This window comes from Carassius gibelio, chromosome A2 (genome assembly GCF_023724105.1).
Source record: "Carassius gibelio isolate Cgi1373 ecotype wild population from Czech Republic chromosome A2, carGib1.2-hapl.c, whole genome shotgun sequence".
NCBI lineage: Eukaryota > Metazoa > Chordata > Actinopteri > Cypriniformes > Cyprinidae > Carassius > Carassius gibelio.
In genome coordinates, this window is record NC_068372.1 from 2,263,666 (window position 1) to 2,290,132 (window position 26,467).

A 26,467-nucleotide genomic window follows, 5' to 3' on the forward strand; every position below is an offset into this window, starting at 1 on the left:
TTCGGAAGGGGTTATGAATGGAAAACTGTTTGTAACAGCCCCAGAGTGCATTTTGAATATTTAGTTATGCCGTTCGGGCTTTCCAACTCCCAAGCACTTTTGCAGGCACTCATGAAAGACCTACCTGGATGAAATATTTAAAAATAATTTTCATATTCTCTCCAGGAACACGATCAGTATATCGGCGAGTGCTTCAGAGGCTGCTAGAGAATGGTCTTTTTGCCAAGGCGGATAAATGTGATTTGCACGCACACTCTGTTTCTTTTCTAGGATACATCGTCTCATCTGAGGGAATACATATGGACCCTGACAAGGTTAAGGCTTTGGTAGATTGGCCAAGTCCAGATTCCCGTAAGGCCCTACAGAGGTTTGCCAGTTTTTACTGGTGTTTCATCCGCAATTTCAGTCATCTAGCTGCTCCTCTGACCACCTTGACCTCCCCCATAATGACATTCAGGTGGTCCGATACAGCTGAGGCTGTTTTCGCTAAACTTAAGAGCTGATTCGTTTCGGCCCCTATTCTCATAGCCCCTGATCCTTCACATCAGTTTGTGGTCGAGGTCGATGCATCAGAGGTGGGGTAGGTGCAGTTCTATCTCACCATTCTTCCACAAATCACCCCTGCACGTTTCTTTCCCATTGTTTATTACCCGCTGAATGTAATTATGTCATTGGCAACAGAGAGTTGTTGGCAGTCAAATTAGTGTTGGAAGAATGTCGTCATTGGTTAGAAGGATTGGGGGCATTATTATCGTTTGGACTGATCATAAGAACCTGGAATATATCAGGTCGGTTGCCCACCAAATTGATTATTTGTGCCAGAGGAGTTAAAGTCCGACGTCATTCAGTGGGGGCTTTTTTTCTTACGTTGCGTGTCATCTAGGATTTAATCGCCCCAGTTTTTGGTCAAACAATGATTCTGGTGGCCAATGATGGCTTACGACATTCGCAATTTTGTTTTGGCTTATCAGGTTTGTGCCACTAGTAAGACTTCAAATCGAGCCCCAGATGGGCTACTCCAACCTCTGGTGGCCCCTTCGAGACCCTGTTCCCACATAGCGCTAGATGTCATTACCGCCAGATGTCATTAAGTTACTGGGTGTGACTGTCAGTCTATCATTGGGGTTCCATCCCCAAAGCAATGGCCAAACCGAGAGAGCCAACCAAGATTTGGAGAGAGTGTTGCAATGTTTGCTATCCAAGAATCCTTCCTCCTGGGGCCCGTTCTTCGTACGTCGCTTATTACATCCGAGATCAAATGACACATTGGGTTCTTCGAACACACCTGTTGTGTATGATTAGTATCGCTGGATTGAGTTATCTGAGATAATTGTGCGTTCATGTGTTGTCTTAAAAGGGGATATGTATCGATACTCGAAACCATGATCAGCAGTGCAGCAATTGGCTGGTGGCAAGACGGCAATGTAACTACATCATATAATTTTAAACGACACCTGACGAAAAACATGACAAATTTCTGGACTTTTATAAGGAAACAGCCAAGCAAACAAAACTACATAAATGTTATATTAGATATATGAAACATAATAGAGACTTGTTTTTATTATATTAGAATTTTTTTCATGATTCCCAATTATTTAGATTCACAATTTATAATAGTTGTGCAGTCTTTACATTTTTATTTAAATGTAGAAATTATCTATTCATTTCATTTTATATTTGGAGAGATTTGTTACGTGACAGCATTAATGAAAGTTTCTTAATGGTCAATATCATGTTATCTGCATCTCCTGTGCTCCATCAAACCAATCTTATATAAGCAGTCATCACTCAAAATAATGCACGACTCTATTATCTGTATAGCATGTGTGTAAGACTCTAATACAATTATGAAGTAATAATTTTATGACAAATAAATATTTCAGTGAGTAAAACTGGCTGTCTAGTAGGCTGTTATGGACTACACAGCATTTTTATATTATTTTTTAATAATTTTTTAATGATTATTATTTTAAATTATTGTCCCTGGATCAGTACGATACTCTTGTAATAAAGTAGCGGTGGTAGCAGACATATTTTGAGTATCAGTTCTGGTTGAAAAGAAGCGATCTAATCCTGTTTACATTAAATAAGCCTGCTCCCGAGCAGGTTTAAGCTTTCAGATCTGTTGCTATGACAGCAGCTCCGGGATGAGCTTTGAAGAACCAAACGATCCAAGATCACGCCAAATCGTCAACAATCAAATCCAGCTAACTGAGTTAGCGACGTACGAAGAACGGGCCCCTGGAGTCAGCAACTCTCTCGATATTTGACCAATGTTTTGATAAAACATTGTAGCAGTGACAGTTATTTAGTAATTTATATCAGGAGTGCAAAATAATAAATCCGTATTATGCCACATTTTGAATAGAAATTCACCAATCATTCATATTCAGTCATGTGGCTCACTGAACAGTGTCAATGAGGATTTATAGACCAAAGATGCATATCTGCGGAGATATATGGATATGTTTACTTCATATTTCTTCAGACAGAATCATCATTTCTATTTATTTTCCACTGATTTACACAATCTGATGATATATAGCCTCTCCCAGCACTGTGTCTGTGTATTTGCTTCTGTGTACTCAAGCTGTGACCCAGACAGACTCTGATTGGACCTTCAGCTCACAACAACACTGATACACCTCTGTACACACAAAATATCCGAATAATAAACCTGCGATTACGATAGAAAAGCTTGATATGAGATTTTCTTGAGATCTGGGGCATTTTTATAAAAAATATAAAAAATGTACATCGGAAATGCTAAATTGTGCAGCGATGTGAGTTAGGAGTAAAAGTGTACTAATAATTTAATAAATTGTCGGATGTAGCTTGATGCTAACGTTAGCTCTAATGCTACTAATAGCAGGTGCATTTCTTCTTCATTACGCATTTCTGTCACAATAATTCACGTAAGGTCGTAATAAAATATTTTGTTGTATATTTATAGTAAGACTTTTGATAAATAAGGGGTAAATGCATACTGAGACTGAAGTGAGATTGCTGCTTTGTTGCTTTGTAAACATGGAAATACCACAAAAAAGGCTGATAAAGGTGGAATAAAACAAAAGAATAATGATAAAAAGAATAATGCGGATAATGTGTCATACCTGGTGGAGGTGTGAAAGACTCGTTTGGTGAGAACAATAGAACCATAGCCAAAAACACATACAGAGCACACAGCAGTGTTTACATGTGTGATCTTACAGGGATGACAAGTGCCATAAATTGATCTGATTAGCCTTCTCTAAAAACACACATGACATGGCTTTAGAAAATATTTCTAAAATTCACAGTTTTACAGATTCAATTATGAAATTTCTAATGAAGTTTTGAAAGACTTGTGGCTTTAGCTACACTGTATTTCTAAACTCATATCTCACATCAATAATTTTTTTAATACATTAAAAAATATGTTTTTAATATTTGTATTTTTGTTTTTATGTTTGAGCTTATATATCTCTATTATCATACCAGCTTGAGGAATTCTGATTCCTGAACAGTAAACTTTGAAGTGTCAGCTTTGTGAACAAATGTTGATTTTGATCTAGTCAGAAAGAATCATGAGCAGAAACCTCGATACCAAAAATGGGGGGTGACTGGTAAGGGGTTAATCTGTATGTATATATATATATATATATATATATATATATATATATATATATATATATATATATATATATATATATATATATATATATATTACATTTTACAATTACATTCAGTTCGCAATCCGTCCCTTTGCACCACCTGGTGGTAGTTTGACTTGCAGTTAACACCACGGCGGTGGCGGTACACGCTGCGGTATTACCCATTCTGGTTATCCACCTATTGTATATATCGCCAAGCATTCGAATGTTGTATCTCTTAAATTGTGAGTGTAGTTGCATCTGATCAAATGCGCATTCTTATTCAGTAGCTTGGGTTAAACTAATTTTACTTTGTTGGATCAGCAGCTATGCTAATGATGTCTCTATTTTGTTTCTATGCTTTGCCACGGGATTTACATCCCGTGGTAACTAGCATTTACACAAGCTCCAGTCTGGATCCAGAACACCTGAGAAGAGACGATGCTGACCCCTCAGAGGACCCCAGATGATGGTAACCCTGAATCAACAAACAGAACTAACAAATATTGCAACAAGTGTGACTGCATCATATAATAATTATTAATTAATAATGTTAATAATGTTCATCGTCTGGCTGACTACGTCTTGTATTATTTTTTTTTTAAATCCTGTCAAATTTGCACAAACTGACAGTCACCACTTATAAGCTACTACTAAATATTGTAGAAACATAATTTTCTGTAAAGTTGCTTTGTAACGATTTGTATTGTAAAAAGCGCTATACAAATAAACTTGAATTGAATATATATATATATATATATATATATATATATATATATATATATATATATATATATATATATATATATATATATATATATATATATATATACACACACACACACATTTGCACTGTTGAAAATGTAAGTAAGCCATAAAATTGTCTGCAGAAATCTTAGTATCCATCAGCAGTGTTTGTTAGCTAACACATGCTAACAAACACTTACGGACCAAAAATTTTTCAATACTCCTATATCTGTCTATTTCACTTTCTTTGTCTATAACTGCTTTCAGAGTATTTTGACCTGTTGTTAATGACTGTTTACAAATTTAACTCTTATATGCTGTTCGTTTTGGGTATACACTCAAGCTGTTTGGTGTCTCTAGAGAAATTGGTGTGTGTGCGAGTGCAATCGTTCTGCATTGTGAATATGTGGACGGGTTTCCACTTCATTTTCGATTCTTGTATTTCTGCATTGTGCTGGATTTAGTGATTTTATGACAAATTCAAAAGAAAATGTACAGATTTGATAATTACCCCAACTTATTTCAATGTATAATATTAAATATTTCAACCATCCTTAGTGTGACCTTTTTCTTTTACACTAACAATGAACCAAATCCTTTTTTTTTTTCTTTTTTTTTTTTTAAAAAGAGATGGCAAGTGTTGACAACCATTCAAAGTCTCATGTGATTTAGATAAAGTGGACTTTTCTTTTTCAGCAAACGTCCTTTGGCTTCGAAAAGTCCCCAAAGAGCACCTAAGGGTTAAAGTAACATGCTGCTTTGGTTAATGGATCAGCAGAAGGTCTGGGGGGTCAACACTGACTGGGTCTGTTACAACTGGGCACCTGGTACTGCGTACACTGTCCCAGGTCAGAAAAATTCCAGAGCTCAGTGCCATTAGTGTATTTAAATGCATCTTGTAGGGGTGTAAAAATTCACTCGTTTTCTTGATGCATAACCCTGATGATTCATATGCATCGATCTTGAAACATGATTTTTGAAATGTGAATCGCCGATCTCGGACAGTAATCGATTTAAAACGCTAAGAATCGAATGAATCGTGATTTCTATAGTGATTCAATGTTTTTAAAATATATACACATTAAATTATTACAAGCACAAATTAATGGAGAGCTTGAACTGTGTTCATGCTTCACATCCATCCTTCACATGCTCCACTATTACCGCCCGAGACTGTCATTTGATTGCCCTTGTGCTCTGTATGTCACTGACGCAGCTGGTGTGTGATCTCTCCTTAGGACTCGTGGCCAGTAATACTAAAGTGAAGTAGCTTTACTTTTCTGTAGTTTGTCAATGGCTCTCTGCATCTTACTGACGGCGTTACCTGAGCAGTCGAAAGCTGTGTAATTATTGCATGGACGGAGCAGAACGCGGGGGACGTGTCCCCCCACTTTTATCATCATGGAACTTCGTCCCCCGCACTTTTTTGGTTGTGTTCGTATAGAGGTTTTCAAGAGCCAGTGTGAATAAATATAGATTTAAACTCAAAGAAAAAAGATAGTCTGTGCATGACCTGATATTTTTTTTTTTTTTTTTTTTTTTTTGGACCGAGAAGGCAAGATGTACATCATGGAGCGCTAAACTCTCCTGCAGTGTGTGTTTCATTCATACTCAAAACCGGAGGGCTCTCACGCAGAAAATCATACCAGGAAACTCCTAATATGGGCAACAGCGTCCAACTATCACTGTATGAATCAGTTGTTTTCGTTTTTTAGTAAAAAAAAAAAAAATCTCCAGCAGGTGATAAATAAAGTAGAAAAATGCGCTGCTAATTGACATAGCATTTGTTACAGTATATAAATTATTCTGCCTTATTAGGAGATAAAAAGTGTTTGTAGTATATAAACAAATCATTATTATTTGTTATTGTCCACCAGTTATAGATTTCTTAGCCAATTAAAAGCTAGAAATTAGAGAAAAATTACAGTTGCCTATGGTCTCCACTACCAGTCAAAAGTTTTTGAACAGTAAGATTGTTAATTTTTTTTAAAGAAGTCTCGCCTGCATTTATTTGATCCAAATACTGCAAATCAGTGAAATTTTGAAATATTTTACTAGCCTATTTAAAATAGCTGTTTTCTATTTTAATATATTTCAAAATGTTATTTATTGAGATTCCAAAGCCGATTTTTTTTTTGCATCATTACTTCAGTCCTTCAGAAGTAATTCTGATTTGCTGCTATAATATATATATATATATATATATATATATATATATATATATATATATATATATATATATATATATATATATATATATATATATATATTAGGGGTGTAACGATACGCGTATTCGTATTGAACCGTTCGGTACGACGCTTTCGGTTCGGTACGCGGTACGCATTATGCATACCGAACGGTTCGTTGGACTAATTAATTATATTTGGAAAAAAAAAAAAGAGAAATATAATGATATGCGTTCAACAAGGTAGCCCAATAACCCAAACGACGTAACAGGCAACGCCCCTGACACTCCCGAAGAAGAAAAAAACACCAACTTATGTTTATGTTAGGCTACTCAGCAGGCGCTCGCTCACTCAGTACGCGCTGAAGGCTCGTTGCAAAATGGCCAATGCGTTTAACAGACTAGAAAAAGAAGATGACTCTCAAACATATTGTTTGAGATGCATGATTCCATCTATGAGCTGCTCGATCAGAGTGACATGAGAGCCCCTCCTTAGAACATTTGTAAATTTGTAAATCCATGTTATGGTAAGTGTGCACGTGAAGTCTTTGCACACTTTCTGAAATCCACACTGTGGTAAGTTTGCACACTACACTAGTGCTCTGCATTCTTTCTAAAATCCTATATAGTGAGGGCTTCGCGCGGTTGCTTCATTGCTTTAAAAAAAAAAAAAACACCAGCGTGAATACTTGAAACATGTCAACTCATTTACGCCGACATCACCTTATTGTGTCAGTATCTGGGAAAAGACGAAAAAAAGGAGAAACATGCACGCAACAAACTATGCCTGCAGCATTTAGACACCAGTATTATAGCTTACAGGGAATCCAAAGTGCACCCAAACACCAGACCTGTTGGTTATTTTAGGATCTTATATTTCTGGTCTGTTAAATGCATTAGACATTTTGCAATGAGCCTTCAGCGCGTGCTGAGTGAGCGAGCGCCTTAGGGTCCGTTCACATATCGCTCCTAAAAACGCGTGGAAAACGCTAAGCACGTCTTTCTCCTCCTTTCCAAAGCGCTCGGGCAGAAGCGCTCATGAGGCGTCTGTCTTTGCTAAGCAACAATGACGTGCTCTCTCCATGAGACGCGGAAATTTCAGCGAAGGATAAATGGATTTGCAGCTCTAAAAATCGCTTGCAGTAGCTCTGCTACTAAATTTATTTCAAAATTGCAATCCATATACAACTATGATCAGCTGTTCCTTCATCTTGGCTGAGTTTTCAACGTTGTTATGGGAAAGGATGAAGCTGATTGGTTGGTTCTTGTCACATGACCCGCGGTGCGCTTGCGGCATTCTGAAAAGTTGAGATGTTTTTGCATTTTGCTGTATCTAAAACGTATCGAACCGAACCGAACCGAACCGTGACATCAGTGTATCGTATCGAACCGAACCGTGAATTTTGTGAACCGTTACACCCCTAATATATATATATATGATATTATGATAATGTTGAAAATATTTTTTTCAGGTTTCTTTGATGAATAGACAGTTCATAAGAGCAGCATTTATCTGAAATAGAAATCTCATGTAAAATGATGTCTTTATCATCACTTTTGATAAATGTAAAGAATCTTTGCTAAATAAAAGTATTAATTTCTATAATTAATTTAACAAGAAAAAAATATATATATACATACTATGCAGACCATAGTAGGAAACTTCAGTCTCTTGAAAATGGGTCAGTCAAAATAATGCAGGCATACACATAAACTGAAACCTTTACTGCCATTTATTTGACATACCTCATAAATCTCACTATATATATATATATATATATGTATATATATATATATATATATATATATATATATATATATATATATATATATACACACACTTACTAAGCTTTTGAATGATATAGTGTCTAATGTAGTGAAAGCTTTTTATTTCACATAAATGTAGATTTTTGGGTCCTTCTATTCATCCAAGTATGGTAAAAAAAAAATTAGTCATCTGTTTTAAATATTGATAATCAGCTAATTTGCTTGATTTGAATGATTTCTGATTAATGTGACACTGAAGACTGGAGGAATGATGCTGAAAATACACCTTTGATCACAGGAATACATTACATTTAAAATATATTATAATAGAAAACTGTTATTTTAAATAGTAAAAATAGTTGACAATATTACTGCTTTTGCTGTACTTTGGATCAAATAAAGGCAGGCTTGGTGAGCAGAAGAGACTTAAATTTCAAAACATTAAAAATCTTACTGTTCAAAATCAAAAACTGTTGACTAGTGGGCTATTTACATTACAGAAATGTTATATCGTAATGCTATATATATATATATATGTGTGTGTGTGTGTGTGTGTGTGTGTGTGATTTCTGTCCCCCTCACTTCTGAAAAGATGACTATGCCCCTGCAGGAATGTAAGTGTCTAAATCATACGCAAAGTTCCATTGAATGATAAAGGTGTTTTAACAATGCTGATAAACCGAATATATGAAGGAAACTGTTAAAATAACCACAGCATTAACAAGGACCTTGAAATAATAGCGCAAGGTTTATCTGATAATCAGATGCATGAAAGTAGCGCTTGTTGCTTTAGAAACAGACATCGGGTGCGTTTTCTCTCAGAATCATCATTCGCTGACGGAGAGAAAAAGTTAAATAACTATTATATAATTTTATTTCGTGAAAATGAGATAAAGAAGTTTTCAGAATGAAAAAGAAGTGATTTCACTCTCATAGACGTGCCAGGCTATATCTGCAGCTAAACTGAATAAAAGCAGAATGAAATTATAAAACATTAAGAAAAAAACAACACAATAAATAAATAACATTAAGAATGATGCAGTGCTAATTGACATCATTAGATATCACACTATAGAGACTGTGTCTGTTCCCCGAACTAGAAAATACAAAAAATGTCCAAACCAAGTTAAGGTTAACAATTTAATTGAGGTTCAACAAATAAAAAACAAATGCAATATGGATAAACAAATGATAAAGATTGGCTTATTGAATATCAGATCCATTTCTACGAAAACACTTTTTGTAAATAATATGATAACTGATCATAATATAGATGTGCTCTGTTTGACAGAAACTTGGCTAAAACCTGAAGATTACATTATTTTAAATGAGTCCACCCCCCAAGATTATTGTTATAAACACGAGTCGCGTCTAAAAGGCAAAGGGGGAGGAGTTGCTTCAATTTATAACAACGTTTTCAGGATTTCTCAGAGGGCAGGCTTCAAGTATAACTCGTTTGAAGTAATGGTGCTTCATATAACATTATCCAGAGAAACCAATGTTAATGATAAATCCCCTGTTATGTTTGTACTGGCTACTGTATACAGGCCACCAGGGCACCATACAGACTTTATTAAAGAGTTTGGTGATTTTACATCCGAGTTAGTTCTGGCTGCAGATAAAGTCTTAATAGTTGGTGATTTTAATATCCATGTCGATAATGAAAAAGATGCATTGGGTTCAGCATTTATAGACATTCTGAACTCTATTGGTGTTAGACAACATGTTTCAGGACCTACTCATTGTCGAAATCATACTCTAGATTTAATACTGTCACATGGAATTGATGTTGATAGTGTTGAAATTATTCAGCCAAGTGATGATATCTCAGATCATTATTTAGTTCTGTGTAAACTTCATATAGCCAAAATTGTAAATTTTACTTCTTGTTACAAGTAACGAAGAACCATCACTTCTACCACAAAAGACTGCTTTTTAAGTTATCTTCCTGATGTATCTGAATTCCTTAGCATATCCAAAACCTCAGAACAACTTGATGATGTAACAGAAACTATGGACTCTCTCTTTTCTAGCACTTTAAATACAGTTGCTCCTTTACGCTTAAGGAAGGTTAAGGAAAACAGTTTGACACCATGGTATAATGAGCATACTCGCACCCTAAAGAGAGCAGCCCGAAAAATGGAGCGCAGCTGGAGGAAAACAAAACTAGAGGTATTTCGTATTGCTTGGCGGGAAAGTAGCATATCCTATAGAAAAGCATTAAAAACTGCTAGATCTGATTACTTTTCTTCTCTTTTAGAAGAAAACAAACATAACCCCAGGTATTTATTCAATACAGTGGCTAAATTAACGAAAAATAAAGCCTCAACAAGTGTTGACATTTCCCAACACCACAACAGTAATGACTTTATGAACTACTTTACTTCTAAAATCGATACTATTAGAGATAAAATTGCAACCATTCAGCCTTCAGCTACCGTATCACATCAGATAGTGCACTATAGACCCCCTGAGGAACAGTTCCACTCATTCTCTACTATAGGAGAGGAAGAATTGTATAAACTTGTTAAATCATCCAAACCAACAACATGTATGTTAGACCCTATACCATCTAAGCTCTTAAAAGAGGTGCTTCCAGAAGTCATAGGTCCTCTTCTGACTATTATTAATTCCTCATTGTCATTAGGATATGTCCCCAAAACCTTCAAACTGGCTGTTATTAAGCCTCTCATAAAAAAGCCACAACTTGACCCCAGAGAACTTGTTAATTATAGACCAATCTCGAATCTCCCTTTTCTGTCCAAGATACTAGAAAAGGTGGTATCATCACAATTATATTCCTTCTTAGAGAATAATGGTATATGTGAGGATTTCCAGTCAGGATTTAGACCGTATCATAGTACTGAGACTGCTCTCCTTAGAGTTACAAATGATCTGCTCTTATCATCTGATCGTGGGTGTGTCTCTCTATTAGTTTTATTGGATCTTAGTGCTGCGTTTGACACAATTGACCACAACATTCTATTGCATAGACTTGAACACTTTGTTGGCATCAGTGGAAGTGCATTAGCATGGTTTAAATCGTACTTATATGACCGCCATCAGTTCGTAGCAGTGAATGAAGATGTATCATATCGATCACAAGTGCAGTATGGAGTACCTCAAGGCTCAGTACTAGGGCTGCTACTCTTCACGCTTTATATGTTACCCTTGGGAGATATCATCAGGAAACATGGTGTTAGTTTTCACTGTTATGCTGATGATACGCAGCTCTATATTTCCTCGCAGCCTGGTGAAACACACCAATTTGAAAAACTAATGGAATGCATAGTCGATATAAAAAATTGGATGACGAGTAATTTCTTACTGCTAAATTCAGAAAAAACAGAGGTGTTAATCATAGGGCCTAAAAACTCTGCTTGTAATAACCTAGAACACTGTCTAAGACTTGATGGTTGCTCTGTCAATTCTTCGTCATCAGTTAGGAACCTAGGTGTGCTACTTGATCGCAATCTTTCCTTAGAAAGCCAAGAGTTCTTACTAGAACCAGGAAGTATGACCATATTAGCCCGGTCCTGTCCACACTGCACTGGCTCCCTATCAAACATCGTATAGATTTTAAAATATTGCTTATTACTTATAAAGCCCAGAATGGTTTAGCACCACAGTATTTCAATGAGCTCCTTTTACATTATACTCCTCTACGTCCGCTACGTTCTCAAAACGCAATTTGATAATACCTAGAATATCAAAATCAACTGCGGGCGGCAGATCCTTTTCCTATTTGGCACCTAAACTCTGGAATAACCTACCTAACATTGTTCGGGAGGCAGACACACTCTTGAAGTTTAAATCTAGATTAAAGACCCATCTCTTTAACCTGGCTTACACATAACATACTAATATGCTTTTAATATCCAAATCCGTTAAAGGATTTTTAGGCTGCATTAATTAGGTAAACCGGAATCGGAAACACTTCACATAACACCGTACTTTCTACATCATTAGAAGAATGGCATCTACGCTAATATTTGTCTGTTTCTCTCTTGTTCCGAGGTCACCGTGGCCACGAGATCCAGTCTGTGTCCAGATCAGAGGGTCACTGCAGTCACCCGGATCCAGTACGTATCCAGACCAGATGGTGGATCAGCACCTAGAAAGGACCTCTACTGCCCTGAAAGACAGCGGAGACCAGGACAACTAGAGCCCCAGATACAGATCCCCTGTAAGACCTTGTCTCAGAGGAGCACCAGGACAAGACCACAGGAAACAGATGATTCTTCTGCACAATCTGACTTTGCTGCAGCCTGGAATTGAACTACTGGTTTCGTCTGGTCAGAGGAGAACTGACCCCCAACTGAGCCTGGTTTCTCCCAAGGTTTTTTTCTCCATTCTGTCACCGATGGAGTTTCGGTTCCTTGCCGCTGTCGCCTCTGGCTTGCTTAGTTGGGGTCACTTTATCTACAGCGATATCATTAACTTGATTGCAAATAAAAACAGACACTATTTCAACTGAACAGAGATGATATAACTGAATTCAATGATGAACTGCCTTTAACTATCATTTTGCATTATTGAGACACTGTTTTCCAAATGAATGTTGTTCAGTGCTTTGACGCAATGTATTTTGTTTAAAGCACTATATAAATAAAGGTGATTGATTGATTGATTACAGTACATAAACTATAAAGTAAAATTTTACCTTATTCTGTGCAGAAAATTAAAATAATAGCTAAATGTAGTATATAAATTTGCCATTAGAAAAAAAAAAAAAAAAAAAAGTATTGATTACAAATGATCGATTATTGTAGAGCAGTATATTTGATTTCTTAAAGCAAACTAAAAGTGATAAAAAGTGATACAAATTATATGAATCATGATAATACACTGGCTACATACATAAAATCATTTTATTTGACGTTTCAGTCACTTCTGAAATGATGGCTATGCCCCTGGTGTGACAAAATGTTAGCTCATACATAATTTTTAAGATGTTTTTTTTTTTAATCTTACATAAATTACATACATTTTTACGTACGCCATGTTATGCCATAGTTTCTTTAAACTAGCATCTAACAATGGACAATATATTTTTTTTTTCTTTTTTTTTTCTAACCTATGGTTCTCTAACCATAAAGGCTGTCTGTTATTTGCCCCAATTTAGGGGAAGCATTTAAATAAACCTGTGAATGCACTTAAAGAGTGCAGAATCTAATCGTTATAATCAAATTGTATCAAATTTAATTATGATTTGAATCAAATTGAATCGTCTAAATTTGCAAAAATCATTCTTGAATCGAAAAACTTTGAATCGTGAATCGAAGCGCTGCCTACCCAAAGATTCACAGCCCTAGTATCTTGTCATTCATCAGAACTCATGCGCCATAAAATAGCGCGACTTGAAGAAAAACATTACAGTGTAAGTTTAATGAATTGGTTATTGCATATATTTGTTATTAAAATATAAAATGTCAAGAATATGCATTATGTGAAACATCCAACTGCTTTTTAATCACTTAATTAAAAGCACCACAATTATTACATTGTGTTGTCTGTTACATAGTACACTGAAAATCAAAATGTTTAAATCAAGCTCTATAAAAGCTTTTTTTTTTTTACATCATGTTGTAAGTGTGTGCCACCAGGTAATCAAATGTTCTACACACTTGTGGTCTTAGACCAAAATACAGGAAATACGTAATCTAAGTAGACAAGTGGTCATGTGCAAACACAGTACATTTGCCTGTATTGGGACTGGTCTATCGCTTTAAGCCCAAAGTACACTTCCACAATCTGGATTCCGTGATAGTCCCTGTACAACAGCGCACACTTATGATGGGACAGAAGAGTTCACTTAATAGTACTTATACTAATTGTACTAATAGTACATGTGTTTAACTTGTCGATCCATGCTCATGTGATTGATAAATTTCTTTGAAAGCTGCGTGAACGTGAGAAAATTAAGTACACCCGGGGCTTCAGCCTTTTAATCTCTCTGGATTAATAATAATAATAAAAGTATATTAGGTATATTAGGAGTATATTAGGTCCGAGACAGTCTTACAAAGTTTACAAATATAAATTGAACATAAATGACCCAGAATTAAAAGGATTAACAGTTTTAAATAAGTAAAATAATAATAATATACAAGAAGAGACATAAATTAAATCAGCAATTATTCAATTTTACTAAATTGATTTTGCACAATATACTGATTTGCACTATTGCTTGTGTATCTATTTGTATTACTAATGCACTTTTTAAAGTTTTTAAAACTGGTTAACAATTACTAAATTAGTGACTGAATATGATTATAGGCAGTTGGCACTCACTTTCTCCCGGCTCCTTGCTCTTTCTGCCACTGGTATTCTTTTTCAGCATGTTCCTGCCAGTGGTGAAGAGGTTTGTGAGCTCATCTAGAGGGCTAGTGGGCGTTCGTGACCGTGCCACTGACACATTCTGCATGGAGCCATGATGCCGTCCCCCTGAGCTTGCATCCTGCGGCGGTGATCCCTTTCCATGTGGTGTGGCAGAGGCACTGCGAGGAAGGCCTGTTGTAGGAAATGTCCCCTCAAAAGGAGGTGACCGCATGAGGCTGAGGGGCGTCAGGCAGCGGCCCATACTAACAGGTGAGGGACAGGCTGAGTGACTGCGCTGATAACCATGTGAGGAGGAATAACTTTTATAGACGCCACAGGGCAGTGGTGGTGCCGACGATCGCCCAGATACTGTTATTGTAGGAGTGGCTGCTAGCTCCCTCTCAGCACGTCTTAGGTGAGGTGTAGATGTGGAGCCAGAGGGTTCCAGAGAAGATGAGGTTGGTGACTTGCCATAAGAACTGTTCTCTAACATAGGAAGCTTTGCTACATCGAGAGGGGTGAGTGGGGACTCGTCCGAGTTGGGAGAGCACTGAGCTGGGACTGGAGGGAAAACCAGTAAAGGTGGCCTATGTGTCAACAGGTTGGGGAATGGGGCAGGGATGTCACAAACTGGCATGCCCCAAGGGGTAGTACAACGGTTTAGGGTGGCATGGATATCAAGCTCAGGTGTACAGGGTGTGGCACACTGTGAGCGACAGCTAGAAAGATCCCAACGCATGTCAAACTCGTCAAGGCCTGGATACTTCATCTCTTCATAGACAGCCTCACCCGGCTCATCTTCCTCAGGCTGGAGGGTCGTTTCTCGTCCCACATTCCCAGACATCTCAATGTAGACAGGTTCAACTAAGTCTGAATCCTGTGGGCACTGTGGCTGAGCAGGGGAAGGAGCCTGGAAATCACTTGAGAAGAGCATGGTAGGAAAACCTTTTGAACCATGATTGCGGATGTAAGACTCATCAAAGGAAGTGCTTAGTTGCGTGTTAGGATTCCTCTTAGGTTTCGGTGGAGGAATTTTCCTGCAGTCCTCACTGCAGCCTTGTGTTCCTGAGTAAGTAGAAATGCATGAATAAAGATATATGGTTAGGCATACTGGGATCACTGTACATAGGACAATTTTATAACTTTAAATTATTCAGATACCATGTGGTCTTGCTGCTCTAACTTTATCACCATCTTTATCACCAACTCCATGCAAGTACACACCAATATATTTTATACAACATGCAATAAAAAAGTTGCCTTTACTGAAATACACACATTGGGAAACACAATCTGGGCACTGCCTCAAAGGTGAACATGAAATAGATAATATTCTGGCACACATATGCACTAACTCTTATATTCCAACTTCACTCTGAGAATAAAAATGATAAAATTCCCAGATTTCTGTATTGAGAAAAGATAATATTTTATCATATAAAAAAAAAAAAAAATTCTCTTAAATGCTTTATGGATTTTTAAAGAGAGTAAAACAAGTTAAAAACTGCATTGTGGCCTGATTCAAATTCTTTTCTCATGTTCTCTTAGTGAGTCAAAGACTCCCTTTATGCATGAAAAAATAAACATAAAAAAACTATTATACATTTGTTAATTCTGTGAAAATGTATACTGGTGGATCTTGAGATCGGTTTCAACACCTCTGAACATGCCCCTCCTCCTGCTCTCTCTGCCTTTCCCCTCCCTTTGAGCGGATCTGTTTACCCTCGCCCTCTCTCCTCCAGGGGAACTAAATCTAGGTCAGTCACTCCTCCTGAATGAATTCTGTGCTAGCTCCCTCCCCCAACACCCTCTCAACCTCCCGTTCAACAAACAACTGTCCTCTGAATGAGTTACATTCCACACTCTTTGGTGCTCATTGGCTAAAGCTCTGTTGAGCTGGCTGCTAGCTCATTCCTTATTGGTTGTTGCCACGCTCTGTCTTCCTATCACCTCACTGATGATTGGTTGAGACTGACATCTGATGTCTGGATTGGTGGAGCAGCAAGAGGTCTCTGTTTCTGTGGGTTGGTTGCTGTGGCTTAGAGGAAGATCTCTGTGCACACTGTGATCCCTTCAAATTCTGACAAAAAATATTCCTCACGGCACACTTCTTGAGAAATATAAATTGACTTAATACTTTTGCAGTCTACAGCTAAATAAAAGATAAAAGAGGGTCATCACTGCATAGAGATAAACTGATAGGAATGTTGAAATCTGAATGAGGAAGCCCTGGAAAACTGTTGATGCCTACGGTTTGCCTTTTTTTTCAGGGATGAAAACCTGCACAATTATAAATCACAAATTTAGCAAGCAGCTTCAACCACTACACAACAACTTCCCAATGACTTCCCAAATGATGGTGGGAGATAAATTTAGGTAAATTGCATAAATGCCTTCGCATGTGTAAAAATGTGCCCCAATTTTTTTCCTGATCTGGAAGACATCACATGCTAAAGTCTTGTTGGTGCTAGGTCCAGACAAGGCTTCAAATAACTTTTTTTTGGCATTGTCCACATTGTTGTGTGTTTGCTTTTACATGAAACAATAGCCAAACTCTAAAAAAAAATGGTGGGTTATATTCAGAGTTGGGTATAACACGTTACACAGTAGCTGTATTACAGTATTTCCCAGTTTGGGAAAATTTCAACAAGTGAATATGGACAAGTTTATGTCACAGTAACACTAATAGAAGTTAAAATAAATAACTCATTAGAATGAGATCATTTGCTGTATTAAGCCACATCGGCATCATAATTCAAGGATTATTCCTCACAGCCCATCTTCTTCCAAAAACGGAAAGTAGCCGAGATGAACTTGAATCTTTCTTTGTATACGGAGTTGATGTGGACATTTACATGTTCGCTCATCTCAAGCCTGATATCACGTGGGTGGTTATCTTATAGCGCATCGTGAGCGCAGACACATTATAGGTGAGCTCAAGCGGGAAAGACTGTACCTTGCATTGGTTTCCTAAAGATTATTTTGTCAGAGCATATTTGTTTTCGACATGACTTCATTTAATAATAGACACTTCAAGCTTTTTTTTTTTTTTTTTTATATATATTCTGTATTTCTCAAGTAATTTTCATTCATTTTATTGATTCGTTTCAGGAAGGTATTCACAGAGAATGAATCCAGAAAGCGCACCCTATTTTTTTTTTATTTTTTTTCACAAAACAAAAAACTATTTTGTAGAAATTTGTTTGATAACTTGAAAAGTAAACTTGAAAGTATCTAATTGGTAAACTGATTACTTTTTAAGTGCAGTAATCAGCAATGTAATCAAATTATAATTTTAAATAAGTATTTCTGTAGTGGATTACTTTTTTTGAGTAACTTACCCAACATTGTTTTTTTTGTTTTTTTTTCAACCCAGGTTGTGAGCCTGTTGGGTCATTATGTTGGGCTATTTTTCCAGTGTTTTGTAGTTTTTGCATAAGCCAACTGTTGGCTGGGTCAATCTCACTGACCACTGAAACTATACACCCCCCTCCCCCTCAACCCGACAAAGCAAGCCAGCTGTTGGGTTACTTTCAGAGCATGGGTTTTTCATCTTCTTCAGGAGTGAGCGGTTTTCAGCACTACCGATTTGGTGGACTTCTTCAGAGATATTAAGGTTTGTATACATTTTATTTCATCTATAAAGTCTTTACTGTGCTGTAAATAATTTTATTTTACGGAACTCACCATATAAGGACGAGATGTCAGTCAGCTAAATGTGCCAGCAACGGTCATTTTGCATGATAAAAAAAAACCCGCTTTGCCTTGCATAAAATAAACTGATTTTATTTGTTATAATACTGATTCTAATTGATTTGGATGTTAAAATATGTTCTCAAAACTCCATACTGTTTGTTTATTGGCAGGTATCTGATTGCAGGTGTTTATTGCTACTAGAAATTTGCTACTGCTACTTTGTCTTATTTATAATGCCTTGTCATGTGTAAAAATGTGTCAATTTTTTTTTTTTCTAATCTAGAAGACATCACATGCTATGGTCATGCTTGTGCTCAGTCCAGATAAGGTTTTACATGACTTGGCCATTCAAAATTATGGCATTTTTCACAATGTTGTGTGTGTTTGCTTTTACAAGAGAAAAATTGTATATGTGAGGATTTCCAGTCAGGATTTAGACCATATCATAGTACTGAGACTGCTCTCCTTAGAGTTACAAATGACCTGCTCTTATCATCTGATCGTGGTTGTATCTCTCTATTAGTTCTATTGGATCTTAGTGCTGCGTTTGACACAATTGACCACAAAATTATTTTGCATTGACTTGAACACTTTGTTGGCATTAATGGAGGTTCATTAGCGTGGTTTAAATTGTACTTACTGTATATGATTGCCATCAGTTCGTAGCAGTCATCAGTTAGGAACCTAGTTGTGCTATTTGAACGCAATCTTTCCTTAGAAAGCCAGGTTTCTAGCATTTGTAAAACTGCATTTTTCCATCTCAAAAAAAATATCTAAATTACGGCCTGTGCTCTAAATGTCAAATGCAGAAATGTTAATCCATGCATTTATGACCTCAAGGTTAGATTATTGTAATGCTTTATTGTGTGTTTGTTCTGCACGCTTAGTAAACAAACTACAACAAGTCCAAAATGCAGCAGCAAGAGTTCTTACTAGAACCAGGAAGTATGACCATATTATCCCGGTCCTGTCAACACTGCACTGGCTCCCTATCAAACATCGTATAGATTTTAAAATATTGCTTATTACTTATAAAGCCCTGAATGGTTTAGCACCTCAGAATTTGAATGAACTCTTTTACATTATATAATCCTCTACGTCCGCTACGTTCTCAAAGCTCAGGCAATTTGATAATACCTAGAACATCAAAATCAACTGCGGGCGGCAGATTCTTTTCCTATTTGGCGCCTAAACTCTGGAATAACCTACCTAACATTGTTCGGGAGGCAGACACACTCTTGCAACATCTAGATTAAAGACCCATCTTTTAAACTTGGCTTACACATAGCATACTAATATGCTTTAAAAATCCAAATCTGTTAAAGGATTTTTAGGCTGCATTAATTAGGTAAACCGGAACCAGGAACACTTCTCATAACACCCCATGTATTTTCTACATCATTAGAAGAATGGCATCTACCCTAATATTAGTCTGTTTCTCTTATTCTGAGGTCACCGTAACCACCAGTTCCAGTCTGTATCCAGAAAAGAGGGTGACTATAGTCACCCGGATCCAGTACATATCCAGACCAGATGATGGATCGGCACCTAGAAAGGACCTCTAAAGCCCTGAAAAACAGCGGAGACCAGGACAACTAGAGCCCCAGATACAGATCCCCTGTAAAGACCTTGTCTCAGACGACCACTGGGACAAGACCACAGGAAACAGATTATTCTTCTGCACAATCTGACTGCAGCCTGGAATTGAACTGCTGGTTTCATCTGGTCAGAGGAGAACTGGCCCCCGACTGAGTCTAGTTTCTCTTAAGGTTTTTTTCTCCATTCTATCACTGATGGAGTTTCGGTTCCTTGCCGCTGTCGCCTCTGGCTTGCTTAGTTGGGGTCACTTCATCTACAGCGATATCATCATTGACTTGATTGCAAGTAAATGCACAGACACTATTTAAACTGAACAGAGATGACATCACTGAACTCAATGATGAACTGCAATATTGACACACTGTTTTCCTAATGAATGTTGTTCAGTTGCTTTGATGCAATGTATTTTGTTTAAAGCACTATATAAATAAAGGTGACTTGACAAGAAACAATAGGATTCAATTTAACCCATTATTTTAACATCAGTTAGTATATAACGACAAAAAGAGTTGATCTTAACATTTTTTGCATCAGGAATTGTGAAGGTGAAGCTTGGATTAAACAACCATAGAATCTTACCATCACACCTCTCTGGATCATTGCCTTTATTCCCGGTGGGACTGAGGTCCACAGCTTCAGAGGAGATGCTGAGTTTGGTGCTGGGGTCCCTCCGTGGTTTGGGAGGGGGCTGCTTACGGGATGTGGGGCTGCCCTCCTCCTCCCCTCCTTCCACAGAGTGTAGGGACTGAGAGCGAACTGTGAAACCTGGGTTACAGGAGGGCTGGTGCTGGTGGGGAGATATGTGTTCCACAGGGGCCGGCATGCTCATGGAGCCCATTCGCAGGTGCTTAACATCGGTGATCACGTCTTCCCCCCTATAAGGACCACCATAAGAAATAAAACAGTTCATGAATAGATTTTAAAGAAAATTGCAGCATTGTGTGATACAAAGGTGCATTAAAAAAATGAATATAATGGAAAAGTGCTTTATTTTTTTGTAATTAAAAAAAAAGCAAACTTTCCTGAAATATTTCAAGGGGTTTTTTATTTTTATATATATTTTTTAATCCTGATAGTTACGACTTTCAGCTTAGGAAAATAAAAAAATAAAAAATCTAAAAAAATTGAAAATTCCATTTTGAGCTTAATTTGATACATTTTGAGTATAAATACTGGGTAACGCTTGTTTAAAATATGAATCCACAATCAGTTGTCCAGAAGACAATCATCAACACCCTCCACATGTGAGGAGGTCACCTTGAGCGAGACTAGAACCCTGGTCTCTGGTGTAGAGGGTGTGAAGTGTTTCCTACGGAGCTCATTTCCAGGTATAGAAACCCAAGAGCTGAAGAGTCATGAGTCAGGGGACTTGAGTCTTCCAAACAAAAAAATCTTCACTCGAGAAACCATGGTAACAAAGTACAAGTAAACTAAGGATAGCTGAGGTTCCATAAAACAGAGAAAAAAAATAGACACAAGGGTCACAAGAAGTTACAAACTTACCTGAGAGCTGGTAACTTGAGTACATAGGCTCAAGACTGAACACAATAGCAGAGAACGAGCACCTTTAAAAAGGCTAACACACGTGAAGGGGATCAGGACTAACGAGGAGAGTACTAAGCAAGATTAAGTACAATATTGCCCTCTGCAGGGGTGGAGAGCACTGGGCTTGGGGTAAACATGCTATCTGGAGGCCTGGAGGGAGCATAACCAAGAAGCCTTAAGGAAGGCGTACCCTGCAGGCCAGGAGCGGAAAGTGTGCAAAGATGCAAAAGTGCAAAGATGAGATCTTTATAGGAGCCTCTCCCCTAGGAACGGCCCTTGACATTCTTCTGACAGTTTCCTTGGGCTCTGCGAAACTCAGAGATGAGAATCTGGTCTAAAATATCTCATGCAGGAACCCAGGACTGCTCCTCTGGGTCAAAGCCCTCCCCATCCACAAGATACTAAACCCTGCCATGGACCTGTTGAGAATCCAACAACCTTCGAACTATGTAAACTGGCTGGCCATCAATGATACAGGGTACTGGTGGGGGTTTCCTAAAAATATGACAAGTTATATAGACTGCACTGGAAATTGTCCTTGATCTTGCTTATTCTCTCATGAACTGTAAAAACCACACTTGCCATTTTTTCGCTACTATACCTATATTTCTATTGGACACAGTAGTCAAAATCTAGATTAGTTCTTTTGATATGCTAGATGAATGGTCTCTCTCACTCTCTCGCTCTTTCTGTGTGTCTCATGTGCATGTGCGGAGTGGCTGAGAGCATGTGAGTGGAAGAGTGTGTGGCGTTGAGTGAGTTTCAAACTTTTCCTTCTTTTCCGGGTTTATTCCTTTTGAATATTGCTTTGGATTAGAGGATAGAGAGTCGGGGTGCTGACTTCTGTCAGCATAGCTGATAGAGATGGGCTCAAATTCTGATGGTTTTTCATGTGTGTCCGTGCGGGTTGCATGCAAGTGCATCCCGGCAGATGCATCAGTGTCCATTGAGAACGTTTTGGTCGCAATTGGCAGAGAAATAGGTGCACAAAACATCATGTCTGCTTCTAGAATGAATAAAGCAATGGTTGTTTTTCTGAAAGAAGTAGAAATGGTCAATTATTTAGTGGAGTGTGGTTTGACCCTTCATGAAGTGACGTGACATTCAGCCAAGTATGGTGAACCATACTCAGAATTTGTGCTCTGCATTTAACCCATCCCACACAGAGCAGTGAACATACACACACACACACTGTGAACACACACCCGGAGCAGTGGGCAGTCATTTTTGCTGCAGCGCCCGGGGAGCAGCTGGGGGTTCGGTGCCTTGCTCAAGGGCACCTAAGTCGTGGTATTGAAGGTGGAGAGAGAACTGTACATGCACTCCCCCCACCCACAATTCCTGCCGGCCCGGAACTCGAACTCACAACCTTTCGATTGGGAGTCCGACTCTCTAACCATTAGGCATGATGTTTTTATTCCTGTATTACCCCTGTCTAACCTATCGAAAAAGGTAATGTTTTCGAACGTACCCCCATTTATCTCTTGTGAGAACAAGATATTTAAAGCACAATGAAATGGATACTCGAACGGCCTTCTTTTTTGGACTGGAGAGAAAGCCAAAAGAGCAGAAATTTTCCATAAACTGAAACTTTCTAATGACAGTGAAACTACTTGCCAGCGAGAAATTATAGCTTCTGCTATTTCTTTTTATGAGAATCTCTATCAGTCAGAACACTGTGAGGAAGCAGCAGTTGAAAAACTTCTTCAACGACTTCCACAGTTGTCAACGACTGAGAAGGAGGAGCTGGAGGAATTTCTAACTTTTTCTGAGCTGTCAAGTGCTGTGCTAACAGTGGCAAATCACCTGGACTGGATGGTCTGTCTGCAGAGCTCTATAAAGGTTTTTTGGAATGTGCTTGGACAAGATTTGTATCATTTTTTTCTGGAGTCCTTTAACCAAGGTGTTCTATCCTTGAGCTGTAGAATACCCCTTTTTAATACCCAATAAAGGAGATCTTGGATACTTGAAGAATTGGCATCCTGTTTCATTACTGTGTACTGATTTTAAAATACTGTCAAACGTTATAACCAATAGGTTAAAGAAATGTATGGCAACTATAATTCATGAGGATATGTCATACTGTATCCCCAAAAGAACAATTTTCAACAACCTATTCTTGTTAAGAGAAATTATTACAGTTGCCAAAACACATTAAGTTGATATTGGACTCTTATCTCTAGATCAAGAGAAAGCTTTTGACAGAGTGGATAATTTATATTTACTAAAGACACTGAAAGCTTTTGGCTTTGGTCCACAATTTATCTCCTCTGTTAAATTATTATATAGTGAAACATCTAGTATGCTGAGAATTAATGGGCGCCTGACTAGACCTTTTGCAGTAACTAGAGGTATACAGCAAGGATGTCCTCTTTCCGGACTTTTTTGCTCTATTGAAACTCTTCTGTCAATTTTAAGGAAACGATTGCACGGACTTGTTGTTCCTAGGTTTCCAGAAATTCCACCTGTGAAACTCACAGCATATGCAGACAATGTAACTGTATGTATCAGAAACACTGATGATATATCTGCTTTGATTTCTAGCTTGGAAATATTTCAAAAAGCAACATTTATTTTTATTAGGATTTATTAGGAGAATACTCCACTGTGCTGTGGCAACAAATAGTCTTGTCTCAAAATTAAATGTTATGATTTCATTTACATGACCGTTTTGTAATGCTCCTGATACTGTTTTTCATTATTTTTATTTTTTTCTGATTGTTTTAGATTAATTCCTTTGTTTGAACTGTTGGGAAAAATCTTCACTGAACTTGGGTTTATTTTTTTTAACAAAAAATCTATTTATTTTGGGCTTGAAATACAACAAGGAATGAAAAGCACAGTGCACTGTTGCTAACTCTCTATTAGGGCAGGCAAAGTTGGCAATTCTGAAATCCCACACATGTAAAATTGAGGGGGAAAATATTGATCTGGTTGGAATATTCAAATTATTAGTAAAGTACAAGGTCGCCGTAGAATATGCCCACCGTAAATTAACAAATAATATGTTTTTTTTTTTTTTTTTTGATGCAAGGTGGAATGTGAAAAATGCTCTTGTGGTGAGAAATGTTTTTGGAGTGTTATGGTTTAATTGGTAAAATTGTGAATTACTATCATTATTATTATTTCATTTATTTATTTTCTTTTTGTATGGTGCAAATATTGGTTTTAAACTAGTTGTCTGATTAAAATATTTTAAAAGTCCAAAAGTCTCACTCTCTCCCTCTCTCTCTCTCCCTTAAATATTTCTGTCCAACAAATGAGAATGACTGCATTAGCCATTAGTTTTGAATAAAAAATTTAATTGCAGTTTGTGTTGCCAAAGTTCAAGGTGCGTTAATTTATTACCTGAGTGTGTGCATGGGTTTGTGTAACTTGGTAACTACTGTACACACAGCAGGAGTCTTGAGAGGAGGGTTCATTGGTCAGGGGCTTAAGTTTGCCTAGCAACAGGGTACCCGCAGAAACCAAACACAAAATCTGCTGCTGCTGCTCTGTGAAATCAGTCTCCTCACACACTCGTTCAAACACAAAACATGTAAACACACACACCCATGTGACGGATCAGGCATTAAGCTCTCATTAGGAAGAGGAACTGTGATGTTGGAGCAGCTGTCAGCACTGCATGTGCCTGTTCCTGCTTGGCGCAGACATGTTTCCTACTGTTAAATGAAACTGACACTATGCTTCTTCTTAGCAGAGCATTCAGTGTAAAGTTACAAAATCTTTTTAAAATTCTGAATAAAGGAACCATAAAGCAAGAACTGTATTTGTGCTGCAAGTTGTATTATTATTTATTTTCTTAAAATGACAGTCATCATTTTGACAATTCTGTTTGCTGATAGAAATTACATTACCTTTAAATATGGTCAATTAAATAGACTTCATCTGAAAGGAAGTCTATTATTTATTACATTGCCCTGGCCCAGTAAAAGTGTTAATGTCATTACTGCCAATATGTTAAAAGCTGCTGGGCAGCATTCTTACAACCTTGTCAAAATACTGAAAAACAAAGAAAAATAGTTATTTATATTAAAATGTCTTGCACAGAAAAAATCTAAAATAAGGGTGTCAGACTCTGGAAATTTTTGGAGGAATACAACTCCACGCCTGAAATACACACCTGATCCAATTAATTAAGTTCTTCAGGATTATTCGAAAACTACATGGTATGTGTGTTGGAACGAAACTCTGTAGGGCTCTGGCCTTCCAGGAACTGAGTTTGACACCACTAATCTTAAACATTAAATAATTTTTCAGTCCTGTATAGTATCATATAAACTTCATTATTTCCTTTTATTTCTGTCCATGCTCTTCAGTGTTTACAGCATAGTAAGTAAGTAAAGTTTATTTATAGAGCGCTTTTCACAGATAAAATCACAAAGTGCTTTACAAGGTACAACCACATTAATATTCAAATAAAATTAAAACAAATAAAAAGTCAAAAGTAAACTTAAGCCCAATCAACTAAAAGCTTGTTTAAATAACAGTGTCTTGAGTTGCCTTTTAAAGGACTCAACAGAATCAGCCACATGGAGGAACAAAGGCAAGGCGTTCCACAGTCTGGGGGCTACAGCCTCAAATGACAGATCTCCCCGGGTTTTATAACAAGTCTTTGGGACAATGAAAAGACATAAAAGACACAGCATAGTTGCTGTAACCAAATGAGCATGTGAGGCTGTGTATGGACAAAGTTTCTGTGCACTCCCAGAGATAGTAAAAGCTCCAACAGAATGGCAGAGAATGAAAGAAGACCCGCCTCACTCAAGAGGGATGAGCACGTGGAAGCAATCGGATTGGTCGGTGACTGCTCCAGCTGTCACCAGGCAGAACACAACTCCTGCTAGCACACTCTTCACACTTAATCTCTTTCAACCAGATTTTTTTCTCTCTCTCTTCCAATCAGTTCCTGTAAAAATGGGTCGTCTCATTGACCCACTTATACGCCTCATGAAAAATCCAGCTATTTTTT

The 26,467-nt window shown here is 37.5% G+C and overlaps 1 protein-coding gene across 1 annotated transcript in view; it reads right to left on the reverse strand.

The window, feature by feature from the left end:
• nyap2b (neuronal tyrosine-phosphorylated phosphoinositide-3-kinase adaptor 2b) overlaps positions 1–26,467 on the reverse strand; it is a 133,739-nt gene that overhangs the window by 103,237 nt on the left and 4,035 nt on the right. Inside the window, exons 3-4 of the mRNA XM_052608632.1 lie at positions 20,530–20,825; positions 14,629–15,720 (exon numbers count right to left, since the gene is read on the reverse strand). Of these exons, the coding sequence (XP_052464592.1) occupies positions 14,629–15,720; positions 20,530–20,825 (1,388 nt within the window). The remainder of the gene's footprint in view (positions 1–14,628; positions 15,721–20,529; positions 20,826–26,467) is intronic.